This window comes from Carassius auratus, chromosome 8, assembly GCF_003368295.1.
Source record: "Carassius auratus strain Wakin chromosome 8, ASM336829v1, whole genome shotgun sequence".
NCBI classification, from domain to species: Eukaryota; Metazoa; Chordata; class Actinopteri; order Cypriniformes; family Cyprinidae; genus Carassius; species Carassius auratus.
This window is the reverse complement of record NC_039250.1, coordinates 10,841,930-10,861,656: the sequence shown is the minus strand read 5'-3', so window position 1 is coordinate 10,861,656 and position 19,727 is coordinate 10,841,930. Positions and strand designations below refer to the sequence as shown.

Sequence of the window (19,727 nt, the reverse complement as noted above, 5' to 3'; positions counted from 1 at the left end):
ACAGAACAAAGAACCATCAAGGCCGTCACTGAAAAGCTATTCTTTACAAGAAATATTCACATTTATCATCAATCTAATACTACATAGCAACAGGATGTTCCACAGTGACATCTCCTTCAGCACAAGCAGCGTTGCTGATATCGTTTCCCTTCTCTCTCTCTCTCTCTCTCTCTCTCTCTCTCTCTCTCTCTCTCTGTTTGCTAAGCAGCAGTTAGAGGGTGACCTGGAGACCCTCGCCATAGTAACGTACTCCTCGCTCTCAGTTTCCATGGCGGCGTTGTTGCTAACAGTGGTGGTTTTATTGAGCCTGAGGGGACTGAAATCAAACACACGCAGCATTCATTCCAACATGGCTGCCGCTACGCTCCTCTCCCACCTCACATACCTGCTGGGCATCAACCAGACGGAACAACAGGTCAGAGAACAGAGATGTCAGTGTGTGTCTGAATCTAAATCTGGGTTAGTGAGACAGACAAAGAAAGTTTGGGTGGGCTCGGAGACAAAAACACAGTAAGAGACAAACACAATCTCTCTAGTTTCCTTTGTGCTGAAAGTACATTGTTATTTGTAGATTGGAGTCCAAAATATAATAAATACGTACAGCACATACATTTTTTAATAATAAATAAATCTGAATTAAATTGATCAAAAGTAACACTAAACTACATTTATAATTTGTAAGTTTTTTTTTTAATCAAATAAATTATGTTCTTTTGAACTTTGTATTAATTAAGTATCCTGAAAGAAAATGTATCATGGTTTCCAAAAAAAAGATTACCGGTAAGCAGCAAAACTGTTAATATTCAGTGTTTCTTGAGCAGCAAATCAGCATATTAGAATGATTTCTGAAGGATCATGTGACATTGAAGACTGGAAATTATGAATATTCAGCTCTGCCATCAGAAATAAATAAAAATTAGTTATTTTATATTATATTATATTATATATTATGTTGATTCAATACAATGTTGATTCATACAATATAAAATTTTAAAACATTATATATATATATATATATATATATATATATATATATAGAGAGAGAGAGAGAGAGAGAGAGAGAGAGAGAGAGAGAGAGAGAGAGAGTAAAAAATGTAAAATATTAAATATATATATATATATATATATATATATATATATATACTGTATGTAATGTTAAATATAATAATATTAAGTATAAACAGTAAATATTACACACACACAAACAGATATATAAGATACATTAAATTCATCATATGATCAGTTATTTTTCTTTGTTTTAGAACCTAATGCTTTATTTATTTTCCATTTTGAATGAAAATAAGTCCCATATTTTTAAAGTGTCAGATGTTTAGAGCCCACTTTATATTTTAAAGCTTTTATAAAGGCAAGTGTAACAGCAGGTATTAAAGATCATGAATAGTTCAGTTGAAAGCCAGCTGACTCTCAGGATAAAGCACTTGGCAGCTTGAATATGATTTGTCATTCAGAAACTGACATTTCCACCATTAGTGCAATATTGTACAAAAGCCACTTATACTATGCTGTGAGCTGGGAACCAGATGTTATTACACACTTTCCTTGACAGACTGTCTCTGTATCTCTCTCGTCCTCAGACAGACACTCACACATTAGTCCTCTTTCTAAGGGGGTTAACAACATTTTTAACAGACGTTATTCTCAGGAGTGCAAACCACTCACACTAAAAGCCTGTTACTGCTGAGTTCATTAAATTCAACCGCTGTACTGGGGTGGGTGTGCATGTGATCGAATATGTGTTCATTGATAATTCATCTTCTCTCTCGAACATTGACTTTGCTAGCGTGTATTGATAAGACCTTAGATTCAGTTTTTTGGCCATGTGCTGCGGATAGCATTCAGGAAGTGGTGTTAATGAGATCGGGAAATGGTTTAAGCTGGATTTGAACTCAAAACACCCAAGTGAGCACCAAATCTCAATAAGTCAGAACACATGTGCAAACATCAAGCCACAGCGTCTCCCACTTTTATCAGGCCAAGAACACAATAGAAAGAAATATTCTTTTAATGTAGTATAAAACTAATGTTTTTTTATGCATTCATTATGCTGTTATTGTCTATTCTCTGGTCTAATTGGTTCATTCTGTCTAATTCTCTTTGACTGGTGCAGTTCCTGTGTACGGTGGTTGCGATTCTGCTCCATTACTTCTTTATGTCGGCTTTTGCGTGGCTGTTTGTGGAAGCTCTTCACATTTACCGTATGCAAACAGAAGCGAGAAACATCAACTATGGAGCAATGAGATTCTACTATGCTATTGGCTGGGGAGTCCCTGCTATCATTACAGGTGTGTAAACACACACACACACACGTACTTTCTGGCAGATATGCTCTGTGACATATATGTGTGTTGCAGGTTTGGCAGTTGGGTTGGATCCAGAGGGGTATGGCAACCCAGATTTTCTGCTGGATCTCCATGTACGATAAGCTGATGTGGAGCTTTGCAGGACCAGTTAGCGTCGTCATCCTGGTATTTTGCCCCTCAGTTTGTGTTGTTTGCGCCATTTATGTGTTTTTGTAATTTTCTATCTGGATGTGTGAACGTGAAGTACTGTAATTATCGTCTAAACTGACAAATCTCTCTCTGTTTACAGATGAATAGTGGGATGTTTTCAATGGTTCTGCGTATGACATGTAACCCCACTCAGAAGGAGATAAAGAAGCTGCCTGTGATGTGAGTGCAACATGCATGTGTTCAGGAACAAATCCATTTGGAAAGTGGGAGGGGAAACTTATACATTTATCATCATGAATATTATTAAGATGGCCCCAAAAAATGTAAATTATGTCATCATTTACTCACCATCGAATTGTTGAAAAACCTGTATGAATTTCTTTCTTATGCAAAAAAAAAAAAAAAAGATGTTTTAAAACAAAGTGAGCATTTTCTCTTTACACCCCAACCAAAAATTATATTATATTATATTATATTATATTATATTATATTATATTATATTATATTACAAAGAAGTTATACTGGTTAGAATGGTGCTTCTTCCTTGCATCTGTTTCTAGTGTCAAACTGTGTCAAATTTTCAGCACAGAATTTATGATTTTTTGCTTCTTTATTCTACATTAATTCCTTTTATTGTGTTTGTCTCTCTCTATCTCTCAGTTCTACTATCCGCAGTGCCTTCCTCCTGTTATTATTGAGTACATGTGTTTGGTTGTTTGGTCTTATGGCTGTTAATAACAGTGTCCTGGCGTTCCACTACCTGTTCATTGTCCTTTGTTGCGTACAGGTAAGTGTGCACTGCTTTCTTTTGACTGTGTTTGTGTGCTTGAGTTTGTCATTGTCATTTTTGCATTTTTTACCCTGCACACTTTGATAGTTGTGTTCCACATAATGTAGTGTAATGTTATTCTCCTACTCACGTGTCTCAGGGATTGGCTGTACTGTTGGTTTTTACTATCCTGAACTCTGAGGTGCAGGAGGCCTGGAAACTGGCCTGTCTGGGCAAGAAAAGCCCCAGTGAAGAACCTCCCAGACCTCCGCAGATTACAGTTAGTGAACACAGACGTACATATTATCATATGACCCTGACACATGCACAGTTCTACACACACATCTTTAACACAAACCCATATTTGAGCTCATGGAGTGGAAATAAGCATGTGGATTTGTAACCTGCTGTATGTGTGCAGGGCCAAAATCCATACAACAGCGCCTCCCTCCTGGAGCAGAGCGGATTACACCGGATCACACTCGGAGCTTCAACCATCTCATCCGTCAGCAGTGCCAGGTCTGCCAACACATCAGTTTCAGATTCACAATTCTTAACATTATGTATACCTAAAAATAAGCATATTTGTAAAATAAATTAGGTATAATACACATAGGAAAAATAAGGGATATATTTTAAAATAAGGTGTGATGAACCAACAATGAACTACGTATTTTACTATTATTTTTTATTATGAAAATATATAATTGTTAATAAATGTTATAAATATTTTCATTCAAAAAAAATGTGCCATTTAAATTTATGTAAAGTATTATAGCGGTATTATACTATTACACTATTCTCTCAAATTTTATGCTTATAATATACACTACTGTTTTGGGTTAGTGAGATTTGTTTTTTTATACTTTTTTTATTCATTTATACATTATTTTAAGCATTTAAATTGAACAAAAAGTGACAGTAAAGACTTCCGCTAGAAATCTGTTTCAAATAAATGGTTCCACCAAAATAAATGTTTTTGACTGCTAAATCAGCATATTAGGCTCTGAAGAATGGAGCAATGGCTGCTGACAATTTAGTTTGCCATCACTAGAAAAATCAAATTCAAATACAAAACAGTTAATACTATTTTACAATATTACTGTATTTACCATATTTTTGACCAAATAAATGCAGCCTTGATGAGCATAAGAGGTCTTTTAACAATATAATAAAATAAATAACTAGAGACCACATACTTTTGAGCAGTGTACTTTATAATAAAACAAAATGCAAAATATGAGATAAACAACTGTAGATTGTATATCACTTTCTTATTTTCATATTTTACATTATACACCATTTGTAAGCTGAACTGTGAAAATGTGTAAACATTTTTAGACAAAAAAAGTGTATGTATCCATATGTAGCAAACTGAAAGCCTGAAAGCTGACGTATATGTTTTCTCAGGGAGAATCTCTTGGCACGGCAGACTCTAGAACACACTCTTGGTCACACGGGGGCCACTGACCTGGACGTGGCAATGTTTCACCGCAACGGAGGTACACTAACACACAATAATCTGCGTGCATGTATGCATTCCCACTTACACACACTCCTTAACTGCTCGCTGGTCGTTCTTTACTTGTTTATGACTATGTCATGTCCGAATTAGTGTCATTTAGTTGATCTATTCTCCTGTCTGTCTGTCAGGTGAGGACTCAGACTCAGATTCTGATCTTTCTCTGGAAGAGGAGCGGAGTCTGTCCATCCCATCATCAGAGAGCGAGGACAATGTGCGCCTGCGTGGACGCATCCAGCGGCGCTTCAAACGGACTGGTCACAGCGAACGTCTACTCACAGAGCCCACACACAATGGTGGAAAAGGTACCAGAATTATTGTAGCAGTTGTCTGTGTCACTGTTATTGAAACCAGAGGAGTGCAGAAAGTTAGTTTCTTTCTTAGTTTTGTGATACCCAACTGTTAGTGTATGGAATTGTTTATGTGTCAGATCTGGATGGCAATGACCTGCTCTCCTATTGGCCAGCACTGGAAGGCTGCGAGGCACACTCACTGCAGAAATGGGGCTCAGAGCGCCGCCTAGGGGGCGACTACAGCAAGGACGCAGCTAATAACAACCAGACAGATGCAGCGCTGACCAGCGGAGATGAGAACGGACACACACACAGACACCGCAAGGGTGAGGCACACATTCATTCAAAATGTTAGTAACTAAAACTTTAAAATTATAATAAAAACAGGAAATTTAAAAATACAACCAATTGAAAATATTAATAAAAGCTGTAACGCTATCTCAATGACAGAATATTTAAAATATTTAGTATCTGGCCAATATTAAATATTTATCACTTAATAATTTATTGACTTATTTCCCCTATTTTTAGATTACTTTTCCATCATCTAACACTTACTTAAAGTTAGTATTTAAAATTTAATGACACCTTTAAAACTTTTAGTTTTAAATGTAAGTGTATTTTTAATTGATTTAGAAATATTTGTAATTTCATCAAATGTTTTTTTTAATAAAATATTAATAAAATGGTGTACATTGTATAAATTCTGTCTTTAATTCATAATTAATTGGTTAACTTATTTACATCAAAATAGCTGTTGACCCCTCTGCATCCAATTTCCCAGGAATCCTGAAGAATCGTCTGGGATGCCCTCCTGCTCTGCAGGGCCTGTCTGCTGTGGGTCGCGCTCCCAGTGAGATGTCTTGGTACAGGACCTCAACATTGGGTCACAGAGGTGTCCCAGCTGCCTCCTACGGTCGTATGTACTCCGGCACTGGCTCACTGTCCCAACCTGCTTCCCGACACTCTTCCCGTGAACACTTGGATTCGCTTGCACGACGCCAGCGTTCTCGGGACAACCTCGACCTGTTGCCGAGACGACGCGAGCTTGATTTCGAACACCTGGGTGGGTCCAGAGAGAGGCTGGGCCCCATTCAGAGTATCCATGCCTCAAGAGAGGATCTGGTGGGCAGGGGTGGCATGGTGGGTTTAATGGGGGCAGAGGGTTCATTAAGCAGTTCCAGAACGCAGCTTAACACTCTAACAAGGCAACAGGCCTCTCGGGAGCACCTCGGAGGGGCTCTTATGAGCAGTCGGTCCCGGGACCAGTTGGAATCTAACGGCGGAGTACAGCCCTGCAGGGAGTGGCTGAGAACCCTGCCGCCCCGACAGCTCTCACACCCTGAGCCGCACCCACCCTCCTCACCCCCTCCACCAATCACAGAAGAACCCCAGGAAACCCTGCCCTCTTGCCGCGGTCGCCTAGACTCCGCCCCCCCATGTAGGTACCCGCCATCTGCAGCTGCACCTGGAGCTCCATCCAGTCGCCCGCCCTCTAGTGAACACCTGGATATCCTCTCCTCCATACTCGCCTCCTTCAGCTCCTCTGTGTTAACCCCGCCCCCTATCCCTGTCTCTGCCTTGGCAGGCTCCTCCCCTTCCCCACCTCCTCTTTCTGCAGCCTCTCAAAGCGTCTCTGAAGTGTCACCTGACTCTGAGTAAGTCCAGCCCCTGTATTGTCTCCTGTTGTATTCCTCATTTGTTTCATGGTCATCCTTGGTCCAGTTCGGTTACAAAATGTCAAAGCTGCCCTTTTCCACACAGAAAAATGCATGGTGATTTACTTTTTAGCGCTTTAATTAATTAATTAATTAATTTTTTCATTTACAAGTGAAAAACATGAAAATTGCTATTAAAAATAATAAATGATTTTAGCCACCAATATATAAATATGTAATACAAATAGCACTAAATTATGTACAGGATGACATTATTGACAATTTTCCTGTTCTGGATTTTTCTTTTTTCTCTTTTAGAGTTAACAGAAGTGATGGACAATCTTGATGATTCCTTCACAGTCCCATAATGCACCTCTGCAGATGGGTTTAAAGAATCACAGGACAGAGCCAACCGAAGCGTTCAGGACTCCTACTTCACCATGGGAAAAGAATAGGACATGAGAGTGAAGTCGTTCATCAAGGGCTTGAGATATCACCCTCCTGAAAACAGACAGGGAATCAAACCAGAGGTGATGATTTCTATGATTGTCACTGAATCCAAACCACAAACCTCAGATTTCAGACCAACAGCTGAGAGTTCTGGTCAGAGACAAAGAGATAGAGGAGAAAACTGTACAGAACATTTTTATACTTTTTGTATCTTTTTCATCAAAGATCAAAGAAGAAAAATCTCTAGTGATGTTTTTGAAGATTGTGTGGGTATGTTTAAGTGGGTAGGATCGAAATAAACAAGTTCAAACCCATTCCAGGCCAAAACAGTCCCAAACATTCCCAGTCTTTCCACTCCAACATGTGTTTATGCAACAAGCCACGCCCACTGATAGACCGGAGAGAGTCTATGAAGAAAAGGATTGGTCCGTGTAAATGCAGAACTTATTGACCCAAACATGGGATTGGTGGAAAACTCAAGAGACAGTGATTGTAATTATTAAAAATTATGAAACAGAAGATATGTTTGGACCGTAATGATTGTCAGTCAATGGATTGTTTTCAGACAGGTGACTTGATTGGAAGATTTTAGCTTAATCTACATACATTTCCTCAACAAACCTCAACATACTCATGCTTGTATTAAATGCCTATCCAGTTTCTGGAATATTTTTGGCCAAACAGCTCTGAAATAATATTGAAGCATATGTTGAGGTTTATTGCAGCTGTGTGAAGAGACCTTTTAATCATTCATATAACTAGCCTACAAGACTTCGTAGCATAACTAATGCCTCTTTCATATCCACAATTCAAACATGGCTTAAGGAAATATTACTCAAAGATCCCAAATCAGCTATTCAGGAGAAGATATTTAACCCATGTTTGATTTCTTTTCTAACAAAGCGATCATATCTAAATATCAGCCATTATTGTCTCTGTGGAGTATTGAATAATCTTAGCACTTCAGAGGAAGGAAGATTTTAAAATGAGCTAAATACAACCATTAAGTTTCAAAATATCAAGCTCCTGTTTCAAAGGGAAATCATGCTTCATCATATGACTTTATCTTTTTAGTCATTTGCAGTATTATCATGAGTTTTGCCAAAAAGAGTGCCCTATATCATCCCTTTTATACCTCTTACTTGTCATAAAGTGCTCCAGTACCTTTTCTATTCATGTTATTTTATTTTAATTATGCATAACTTTATCTTGTACAGACATGGAATTAATTTATTTTATTTATTAATATTTATTGAAATACGTTTCTCTACCATAATCGTTGCTGGAGTGTTTATAAAGAAGTGTGTATGGGAGTTTTGTTTTTTTATAAGAGTGAGATTTCATCTGTTTCAAATGTTTTATGTGTGAAAACTTTTGTACATGTATCGTCTGATATATGTCCCCCTTCTCTTCTGTTCACAATGCATTCTGGGAAATGTCCTCTGTCCATCAGTGAGAGAGAGAGAGAGAGCGGTAGAAGACAATGATTGGGTGGGAGAGAGAAAAGGGGAACGTATAATGGCTCAACGTGTTTAATGTGGGACATGTTGTATCACTTTTACTTATGGGGTTTTTCAGAAAAAAAATCTGCTATCAATGGGAGATGAAAGGGAGACCCGTTGGGGCGTCAATAAAAGAGATATTGCTACCACGCTTGTGTATGTCTTTTAATATTCAAGACACACACTTCTATGGTTAAAAAAAGTAACTTGTTTATCACATTACACATTCTTCTGAATTTCAGGTAAATGAAATTACATCTAAATGTAAATTTTACATCTGCTTTTACAGTGGAAGGTTCTCACTAGTTTAATTCAGTCTAACATTCTGTTTCACTGGTTAACACACTACATTTCCAGTCTACTGTTGTAACATTCCTTAAATGACAGTTCATCTAAAATGAAAGTACTGTTTACTCACCCTCATGTTTTTCCAAATTTGAATGATTTTATATAATATAACATGGAACCATGGTTTGGAACATAATGAGGAAAGAAAATTATGAAAGAATTTCCATTTTATACCTTTACGATTTTCATATTTTAAAAATAAAAAAACAAGGTGTTCTGTTCCCAAACAGTATATACTAAGACAAGTAAATCAACAACACTGAACTAAAATCAAGCTCTCGTCACTTTAAGAGAAGCGCTTATTTACCTGAAAAAAACCTGCATAGTATAAAAGAGCTACAGTGAACTGAATCTATAGGTTGGTCCTGAAGACGTGTGTCCGATGAGTTGGACCAAGGATCGATTATGGACTGGCAATGACCCCTGAAATGTGTTCCACACATAGCTGTTGCAATGTTGCATCTTCTGTATGTTTTCTCACCTCATATTTGCAGTGTAATTTCTTATCACAGACATTTTTAATGTTTGTAATGTAATGCATATAGCGTCAAACAGGGGCCTTGGAGAACCTTAATCAGTCCTTGGTTTGATCCACAAGCATTAAATTAAAATGCTATACAGTAACAAGAGAAATCTAATTTCAGTTCATTTCCTCTTCTCATCAAGCACAAGTATCAGGACTAAACGTCTCCTCACTGCTCAGTTCTGGCCTGACTGGGCGAGGGTTTTGGGCTGCACATTCCACTGCGCTGCTTTATCATTGTTAACATGCACTAGATGGATGTGTTCAACTATTGCACTCTAAATCACCAATCTTCCATTTGGAATACTTTCCTAACATAAGATTTTCAGTTGTTTTTTTATATGATATAACACGAGACCCAGAGAGACAGGATAATCATTCACTCTTTTAAGCAAATTCAATTAATTAACAGGTCAAAGTATTTACATTACAATAAAACCTTGCAGGCTTGTACAAAATGGTAAATTAGCTTCCATCTTGATAATTTGTATCATTTTAAACAAATGCTGGGAAAATTGGATGCTAAAAGGCTTCTTTGTTGACAATTGCGATGCTAACATTAGCATTACGATTTGATTCTTTAAGTGTTATAATCTACCTTCTGTTGTCGTTTACTTCTCATGTCTTTCCAAACATGTATGACTTACTTTCTTACAAAAGAAGATATTTTGAGAAATATTTCAACTTTTTTCAAAAACACTGGATCCATTTACTTCTATTGTATGGACAATGTAAACACTGAGGCATTTTTTTTAAAACCTTAGTTTGTATGGCACAGAAGAAAGTAAGTCACACAGTTTGGAGCAATATGAGGGTGAGTAAATAATGAATTAAAATTTTCAGGTGAATTATCCCTTTAACTATCCCACTTTTGACTGAATGGAATGCAGCATTAGTGTTGATGAGAGAGAGTATGAAAGGAAATCAGATTTGTATTGGCTATTGGAACAAAGCCTGCTCGAGTGAATTCCCCCCTCCATATGATACACATGGTACATTCCTAAACACCAATTACATTTAGTCCACAATAAAAAACATACTGTTTTGTAAATAAACAGCACTGCTAGAATAAAAATGACTTTCAAAAAAAGAAAGCAAACATAGCTAAGATGCCATAAACATCTGAGTTCAAGTCTGTAGATATTCGTTATCCTCGCTGTCACTACTGGAAGGTGGAGGATCTGTGGCGAACTTCCGTAGTTTGGCTTGATAATATCTCTTCTTGGCCCGTGCCGCCTTCTCCTTTTGTCTCACTGCTTTCCTCTTCTCCTCCCACACACACTGCTGCAGCAGTAACAGACTCATCGTCTGCTGATGCTCCAGCTCAAACAGTTCTTGTCGACGTGCCTCCCATTTCGGGTTTGAGGTACAAGAGTCCATCTGCGGTAATGAATTCTCAACTGCTCCTCCGGCAGGAGCACGTGGCATCACAGGCTCTCTGTGTGGGGTATCAAAGTTTGTAACCCGAGTCCCTGATCCCAGCCCTGAGGTGCTTCCTGCATGAGTTTGGTAGATGAGGGAGGGACGGCTGGACCTGGAAGAGACTGAATGAGAGTGGAGAGGAGAGGAGGCAGTGCCAGGAGGAATCCCAGAGTTAACCGGTGGGTGAGTCTGTGAGACCAATCCAAGTTCAATAGCTAAGTTCTCCTTGCTGTCTACTTCCTGTAAAAAGGGAAGTTTAATAGCATCATAATTGCTGTACATTTATGTAATAAAGCTCAAAGTTGCATGCTATATTGAGAGCATACATGCATGCACTTTACATGCAGTAATCACAAGAAACCTGCAATGAATGCAACACTGGTGAAAATGTACATGCCTAGTGTATGGAACACAGAATGTGACAAAATGACCCCTTTAAAAAATAAATCTTCATTTAATATAAAATTGTTCATGTATAATATATATCAGTTTTATAATAAAAAGCTAAATTAATTGTTTTATTTAATAAGATTTTTTAAATGTTTTTTTAAGTCCCTTATGTTCACCAAAGCTGCATTTATTTGAGCAAAAAAGTAAAACAGCCGTATTGTGAAATATTATTATTACTCTTTTATAAACATAGTTTACAATGTGATTTATAACTTTGATGCCAAATCTGAATTTTTTTTAGCAGTTTTCTGTCACATGTTCCTTCAAACAAACTTTTTAATATGCTGCTCAATTTCTTTTAAAAAAATCTTACCCACAACATATGGATGGTAGTGTATATTCTGTATAGAATGATAAATTAATATTTCTATTTATAAATGAATAAATACATTTACATAAAATTTTCTCCACATTTCCTGTGTTTACTGCATGTAAAATGTTAACACTTTAACACACACACACACACACACACACAAAAAAAAAAAACTTGCAAGCAAAATACACTTTCCATGCCATAAGAGATATAAATTCTGCAATATAAAAGAAAACATTTAGCTTAAGAGGTACTTCAGTAATCCTTTCAAGACATTCAAGACTGATTTCAGTCTTACATCATTTTGACTGTGGTCAGCGTCTTCGTGCTCACTCCCATTAGTGCCTGAAAGCCCCATCACTACAAGAGAGAGAATGACTCAATTATTCACCTTCCTTGTATAATTACAGAGCTGACAGCTGGGAAGAGGGGTAGTATTTCATCCTGTAATAGACATGACATGACTATTAATTACCTGCTCCAGGTGAGCTACCCCTAACCGAGACATAGCTGCCATCTCCGTCTACCTCCTCCAGACAGGAGATGAGGTTCGGTACCAGCCCAATCACTTCTCTCTGCACCTGACAACCACCAAACACAACCACACTGTGTGTTACTAGAATTTCCAATTCATATAACTGAATTAACGTAAGACTTCAGTTTACCTGAGAGAGGGCAGACACAGGAAGCCCAGCTGCCTGCTGTTCCTGTCGCTTCTGCAGCGCAACACGACATTCGACCTTCAGCCGTTTCCACAGTGTCTTCAGAGAGCCGATGCTGCTGGGGGGTCGACTAGGGAACGCCGCATTGAAGGCCTGGGCCAGCTCTGCCCATACAGCGTTCCGGTGTACAGTAGTGTTGGTGTCTTTCCGAAAGTCCTGGACTGTGTCCACCACCGCATGAATTCTCCGAAGCAGGAAAAGCTTCTGCTCCAGAGTGAAGTTTGGCATGCGGTACGTCATGGTGGTCAGCATGAGTGTATTTGTGTGTAACTGGGTAAGAAGGCTTATATTGAGGTATTGTGTGTTACTTCACTTGTAGAAAATCTATAAAGTATCGGACTAGTATTATTTTCAACAATCTAATTTGAAAATCTTTTTACATGGTAACATTTGCAGTATCACAGTGTTAGTTTCTGAGTATTACACTCCAGCATTACAGGAAGGTGAGGTTGGTTTGGTGCCGTCATGTGCAGTACACTTCCTGAGTTTTAGTTGCAGTGAGATGTTAAACTCTGGATGCCACAGGTAAACTGCTTCAGAGTTCAACAGAAATGCATCCGGGGGGATCCACCTCATGCGCAAGGGGTCACCAGGTACACTTGTGGAGTCTGTAATTCAGCAGACAGGAAACAAAATGAAGGGAATAATTGCTGTTTTTGAATCTTAATATCTGCTCCTTCTCTTGGAAGAATTAATGAAACATTTGATCTTTGTGTGTGGGGGGTCTAATGTGCTCAACGAATTGATTCATGAGAATCGGTTCTTTTGAACAGTTCGTTTCAAAGAACAGGCTGATAAAAACAGTCCAGCAATTATTCTACATGGTGACGTCGTCGTTTTGTTGATACAACGTTTATTGCAATTTCATTTGTCTCATAATTCTTAATTTAAATATAATGTGTATTTAAATTGTTATAACATTCGTTTACAGGCTGAAAAGGTTTTGCACTTGATAAATTATATTTATTAAAACAAACTGTCAAAATGCGTTTCCAATTAATAACAATTGAGCTATTTAGTTACAATAGGTTCACTCCAAATGTTTTCATTAGCAACTCACTCATCGATTCTTGACTCATTCAGGTTGTTTCAGAAAACGAATCGTTCGGTCCGTTTTTGTGAACTAAAGTAGCTTTAACCGACTCATTGCAACGGTCAGACTCAACAAATTCGTTCAGAATTCGCATCGCTATTAAATGCAAGATTGAACAAAGAAGAACATCTCGGTTACGTATGTAACCTTGGTTCCCTGAATAGGGAACGAGATGCTGCGGTGACGTCACCACGTATGGGAACACCTCTGGTGTGACGAATGTCTGAAGCCCTATACCATCCCGCCAATCCTATTGGCCAAATGGCGCATAGCACCACCCTGCGCATGCGCACGCATGATATACCTGGGTGCAGCGCGCCATTTCGCTCAGATTTCATGACTGAAGATGAAGAGTTATCAAGGTACGGAACGGCCAGAACCGCAGCATCTCGTTCCCTATTCAGGGAACCAAGGTTACATACGTAACCGAGATGTTCCCTATCATAGGTCACTTCGATGCTGCGGTGACGTCACCACGTATGGGAACGATATACCAAAACGCCTGACGTACCTGATAACTGAGATCAGAGGAAGCATCTGCTCAAGCGGAGAGAACCCGGGAGCCAGGAGCCATCCTCACATCCAGACTGTAGGACTTGATAAAAATGCTCGGTGAGGACCATCCTGCCGCAGCACAGATATCATCCATAGAAGATCCACTGAGAAAAGCTTGAGAAGAAGCCACAGCTCAAGTGGAATGAGCCTCAATTCCTAAGGGCGAAGCGAGTCCGCGCGCCTCATAGGCCAGAGAAATTGCCTCCACCAGCCAATGGGACATGCGCTGCTTTGTAACCGCATGGCCCTTACTTTTATGTCCAAAACAGACAAACAGCTGGTCAGATTCATGCCAAGGGGCTGTACGATCCACATAAGTCTTTAAGCTCTCACAGGGCAAAGACTTAGATCTCTTGATCCAGCCTCAGCAGGTGAAAAAGCTTCCAGGAACACTTACTGAAAGCGAAAGAGGTTAGATGCGACCTAGGAACATAGTTAGGCCTGGGCCGCAGCAGCACCTTCACAGAGCCCGGTGCAAATTCCATGCATGAGGGTGAAACAGAAAGAGCCTGTAAATCCCCAACTCTCTTGAGGGAGGATAAAGCCATGAGAAGAAATGTCTTAGTGTCAAGAATTTATACGATACGGGCTCCAAGGGCTCAAACGGATGCCCTGATAAACCTAGCAACACAAAGGATAAACCCCATGAAGGAACTCGAACAGGGCGGAAAGGCCTCAGCCGTCGCGCACGCTGTATGCAACGAGAAACTAATGGATGACGCCCCATAGAGGCACCGCCTAAGTATTCGTGGTAAGCTGAAATGGCTGCCACGTAAACCTTAAAAGTGGCTGGTGTTACGCCATCCGAAAAACAATCCTGGAGGAACTCCAGCACTGAAGCCACTGGGCAGTAAACTGGATCCACATTACGATTGCCACACCAGGCTGTAATCAGTCTCCACTTGAAAGCATATAAGCGTCTCGTAGAAGCTGCTCTAGAATTCAATATAGTCTCAGCGGTTCCAACAGAAAGACCGGGACATACTAATGCACTCCGCTCAGTGGCCACGCCCACAGTTTCCACAGATCCGGCCTCGGGTGCCAAATCAGCCCCTGTGCTTGTGATAATAAATCTTGCCTGAGGGGAATCTCCACGGAGAGCCCGCTAGCAGACTGATAGATCCGCAAACCACGGCTGCGTGTGCCATCGCGGAGCCACCAGCAGCAGCTGTTCCACTCTGTCCCGCCGTATTCTGCATAATACCGCTGGGATCAAATGAATCGGAGGAAAGCATACAGACTGGTCCTGGGCCAGCTGTGAGCTAATGCATCCACGCCCAGGGGCGATGGGGGGCATAGGGAGAACCATAGCGGGCAATGCGTAGTCATGTTAGACGCGAATAAATCCACTTTCGCTTTGCCGAATACCCACCATAAAAGATTCACCGTCTGGAGGTGTAATCTCCATTCTCCCTGTTCCAGAGCCTGTCTGGATAGCATATCCGCTCCGAAGTTCAAACGTCCGGGGACATGAACAACTCGGATCGACAGAAATTTTCTCTGAGACCAGAGAAGAACATGTCTCGCCAGCCTGCACAGGGGGCGAGAGCGTAATCCTTCCTAATGATTCAGGTATGAGACAAACGCTGTGTTGTCTGATCTGAGCAGCACAAGACGGCCAATCAGCAGATTCGCGAATTACTGGAGAGCCAGAAAACTGCCAGTAATTCCAACCGGTTTATATACCAACTGCGTTGTGCAGCTGTCCACACTCCATGGGCTGATAGCCCTTGACAAACAGCTCCCCAACCGGTCAAAGACGCATCCGTCGTGACGGTCTCTGGGAAAGCTCAATCTCCAGCCGAACCCCGGTAGGAGAAACTCGGTTGGCATCCATAGTTTTAACGACATCACACAACTCCGTGTCACCGAAATCGTCGGATGCGGAAGACAACGGGGTGAAATATTTCGTCTTTCCGCCCACTTTTCCACTGAAAAGGGGCGCATGTGAAGTAACCCCAGACAAATTACGGGGAATGCCGCTGTCAATCGTCCAAGTGGTTAACAGATGGAGGCCCTGGAGCCGCAACGGGGCCAGAGCTACATCCATGCACTGAGAAGTACGGGGTCTACGACTTCTATAGCCCCTTTGCTCAGCAGAGTTGACATCTCCTGTCACAACACTGCTATTACCATCAGTCTACCACCGTGGAAAGAATTCAGCGGAAAGAGGCGGGCCTCTAAAAAGCGAATTGGTGTATCCGTGACAATTGTGCGTAACACCCATTGAGAAATGCCGGGCAAGCGTTACACGCGACCCAAAACGATACTAGCAGTTTCTCAAATTTCCGCTTTCTGCAACGTTGTCATACACAATGTCCGTGCACGGAAAAGCCTGCGGCATTCGTGCACAGGGGAAGTGTATGCATAAGAGCTATTGCGTCCCGTTGTGTATAATCCTGAACGTGTCCACGGCAGGAATTAGACCAACGAATTGAACATCACGCTCTGCCGCTAACTAAAACGGCGGCTGTGCGAGCCGTCATAAATGGGTCGTCTGTGTAAGACCCTAGAATCACCCCTCAAAATCTGAAAGCTGGATTGCGCAGTGTCTGAGGGATTATTAGTTATTATTTATGCCTGGCGTCACAGCCCGATCCAATGCTGCTCGAAGCGCTGTTTGCTGCGAGACAGTCAATGTCAGAGCGTAGGGACTGCAGTGAGTGTGTTAGATGCGCATTAGCGGTCCAACAGCACTCTATAGTGGAGGGCACAGTCCCTGGCGAACATGAAGTAAAGCGCATGCGTAAACTCGCTGCGTTTCGTTGTGTATAATCCTGAAGCGTATCCACGGCAGGATTCAATTCACCAAGATAAAAATCGGGCCACGTCGCCATTGCGAGAACGTGGCGGCTGTATGAGCAGTCATAAACTGGCCATCTTTGCCAGCCTTTTGTACCGCCCCTCAAACTCTGAAGGCTGGATTGTGCAGAGTGTCTGAGGGGGCGCTCAAATAATAACTCAATCCAATGATGCTCGAGGTGCCTTTGCTGCGAGACAGTCAATGTTAGAGCATGGGGACTGCAGTGAGAGGGTTGGATGTGCATTAGCGGTCCAACAGCACTCTCTAGTGGAGGGCACAGACCCTGGCAAACATAGAAGGAAAGCGCAAGCGTCAAACTCGCCGCGTTTCGTTGTGTATAATCCTGAAGCGTGTTCACGGCAGGATTTAATCCAACAAGATGACAGTAGGCCACGCCGCTAGCGAGAACGTGGCAGCTGTGGGAGCCATCATAACTGGCCATATTCGCCAGTCTCTCGTGGCGTCCCTCAGACTCTGAAGGCTGAATAGTGCAGAGTGTCTGAGGGGCGCTCAAATGATAGCTCAATCCAATGATGCTCGAGGTGCCTTTGCTGCGAGACAGTCAATGTTAGAGCGTGAGGACTGCAGTGAAAGGGTTGGATGTGCATTAGCAGTCCAACAGCACTCTCTAGTGGAGGGCACAGACCCTGTCAAACATGAAGTAAGGCGCATGCGTCAAACTCGCTGCGTTTCATTGTGTATAATCCTGAAGCGTGTTCACGGCAGGATTTAATACAACAAGAAAACATTAGGCCACGCCGCTAGCGAGAACGCGGCAGCTGTGTGAGCCGTCATAAACTGGCCATATTTACCAGCCTCTTGTGGCGTCCCTCAGACTCTGAAGGCTGAATAGTGCAGAGTGTCTGAGGGGGCGCTCCAATAACAGCTCAGTTCAGTGACGCTCGAAGTGCTTGTGCTGCGAGACAGTCAATGTTAGAGCGTGGGGACTGCAGTGAGAGGGTTGGATGTGCATAGCAGTCCAACAGCACTCTTCAGTGGAGGGCACAGACCCCGGCAAACATAGAAGGAAATGCATGCGTCAACTCGCTGTGTTTCGTTGTGTATAATCCTGAAGCGTGTCCACGGCAGGATTTAAACCAACAAGATAAACATAGGGCCACGCCGCTAGCGAGAACGCGGCAGCTGTATGAGCCGTCATAAACTGGCCAAATTCGCCAGTCTCTTGTGCCGTCCCTCAAACTCTGAAGACGAATTGTGCAGTGTCTGAGGGGCGCTCAAATAACAGCTCAGTTCAGTGACGCTCGAAGTGCTTGTGCTGCGAGACAGTCAATGTTAGAGCGTGGGGGAGAACGAGAGGCTTCTCGTAAAGAACCGTAATAAGAGAATGAAATTTTTCCCGAAATAGACACGACTCGATACGTCTAGACGAGACTAGGTCGCGGCGGAGTTAGGCGCGATCCGTTTGGCTAAAGAGGTAGTCAAACGGCATCGCTATATAATAGCATGTCACTAAATCGTGGCAAAAACCCGCGCCGTTCGTGATATGCGCTGATAAGGCTGCTTCCAGGACCTCGAACCTCTTGGTGGAGGTCCGTGAGAAGGGTAGTTTATCCACCGCGTGGATAGCCACATATTAGCACACTGAGAAAGGGGAAGCGCGTTTCTCCTGTCCGCTCGGAGGGAGAGAACCGCTTATGCCGGTCAGAGCCTACTCTGAGTAGAAGCTGCGGTTTAGACAACATAGTATAAAGCAAAACTGCTCTGATTAACGCGCTCGAGTAGGGGAGAGCGAGCAAGTGGAAAATCCAGTGCATCACTGTACTCATAGTCAAGCCGCACATATCGCCCCTAACCAACACCTCGTGCGGGGCCTCGGCGACCGCAGAAGCGAACGGTGGGGGTTAGACGCGAGGCGACTGAAGAAATAGACTCCAGAGCGCGGATTACTTTCTTATTTTACCATAGCCGTAGGCTATCACAGAGAGAACATGAGAGAGGCTGCAAACGAATCTCTCATGAGTGCCTCCCTGTGATAAACCCATATACGGCTCTTACCTTTCGTTGACTCATCGCGTCCGCGAAAGAGGAGTTAACACTGCTCGAAGAAAATCGCTGGAGAACGCGAGATGATAGGGCACAGATGATTCGCTATTCCTGAAGGAATGAAATCTGAGCGAAATGGCGCGCTGCACCCAGGTATATCATGCGTGCGCATGCGCAGGGTGGTGCTATGCGCCATTTGGCCAATAGGATTGGCGGGATGGTATAGGGCTTCAGACATTCGTCACACCAGAGGTGTTCCCATACGTGGTGACGTCACCGCAGCATCGAAGTGACCTATGATAGGGAAACGAGCCTTCAAAATTACAGATTCGCCATTTAATTCAGGTGAAGAAGGAACAGACTGATTTGATTATTACTATTATTATGGATCCGCTGGTCTCGTTAGCCACAGCGCTAAACCCGAGCATCGCACTACAGAAGTGAAGCTGAGCTGCGATTTAAGACTACAGCTAGAGCTCTATATTCTTAACCAATCTCTCAAGCATTTACAGCTTATGACAAAATGATATTATATTAGTATAATGACCCTACTTACATGCAATCATCAGTCTGACGATTTTATTCCGAAAATATTACACTTTGTCCCCACCCCCCGGGTTTAAGCGGTCCGTAAGAAATTTAAACAACAGACTGGAGACACATGCGCAAAATGACGCTCCGGGCGTCAAAAAAAAGGCAGTTCAGTGGTTTGTGTATTTTATATGACTTGTATACCATTCTCTTGAGATACACTAAATGCATATGATTTGTGCATCAGGTAAATGCACAAATCTACGCGTTTTTTACAACAGGAAGCGCAGGACTCGTT

At 41.8% G+C, this 19,727-nt stretch overlaps 2 protein-coding genes across 3 annotated transcripts in view; one reads left to right on the top strand and one right to left on the bottom strand.

Moving 5' to 3' along the window:
- Positions 1 to 9,533, top strand: part of celsr3 (cadherin, EGF LAG seven-pass G-type receptor 3) — a 40,590-nt gene extending 31,057 nt beyond the window's left edge. Inside the window, 13 exon segments of the mRNA XM_026270780.1 lie at positions 209 to 415; positions 2,129 to 2,303; positions 2,373 to 2,416; positions 2,418 to 2,486; positions 2,611 to 2,690; positions 3,132 to 3,258; positions 3,401 to 3,520; positions 3,662 to 3,759; positions 4,651 to 4,742; positions 4,894 to 5,067; positions 5,193 to 5,381; positions 5,840 to 6,713; positions 7,032 to 9,533. Of these exon segments, the coding sequence (XP_026126565.1) occupies positions 209 to 415; positions 2,129 to 2,303; positions 2,373 to 2,416; positions 2,418 to 2,486; positions 2,611 to 2,690; positions 3,132 to 3,258; positions 3,401 to 3,520; positions 3,662 to 3,759; positions 4,651 to 4,742; positions 4,894 to 5,067; positions 5,193 to 5,381; positions 5,840 to 6,713; positions 7,032 to 7,059 (2,277 nt within the window). The 3' untranslated portion in view covers positions 7,060 to 9,533.
- Positions 9,534 to 9,664: 131 nt separating this feature from the next.
- Positions 9,665 to 19,669, bottom strand: fsbp (fibrinogen silencer binding protein). Of its 2 annotated transcripts, none has more exons than XM_026270834.1 (5): positions 19,455 to 19,669; positions 12,387 to 13,051; positions 12,197 to 12,302; positions 12,020 to 12,081; positions 9,665 to 11,198 (listed from the first exon to the last, which is right to left on the bottom strand). In XM_026270834.1, the coding sequence occupies exons 2-5, from the start codon at positions 12,693 to 12,695 to the stop codon at positions 10,665 to 10,667; spliced, it is 1,011 nt and encodes a 336-aa protein (XP_026126619.1). In that variant the 5' UTR covers positions 12,696 to 13,051; positions 19,455 to 19,669; the 3' UTR covers positions 9,665 to 10,664. The 2 variants fall into 2 exon arrangements, with proteins under 2 accessions (XP_026126619.1, XP_026126620.1); XM_026270835.1 differs by lacking the exon at positions 19,455 to 19,669 and adding an exon at positions 18,911 to 18,933.
- Between the last annotated feature and the right edge of the window lie 58 nt (positions 19,670 to 19,727).

Bases quoted from the DNA above. Each gene is read 5' to 3' on its own strand.
- fsbp (XM_026270834.1), bottom strand. From the start codon at position 12,695: ATGCTGACCACCATGACGTACCGCATGCCAAACTTCACTCTGGAGCAG. The intron at 12,303-12,386 runs GTAAACTGAAGT...GGTGGTTGTCAG, and splicing joins CTGTGTCTGCCCTCTCTCAG to GTGCAGAGAGAAGTGATTGG. The intron at 11,199-12,019 runs GTAAGACTGAAA...CCCTTTTTACAG, and splicing joins CTGACCACAGTCAAAATGAT to GAAGTAGACAGCAAGGAGAA.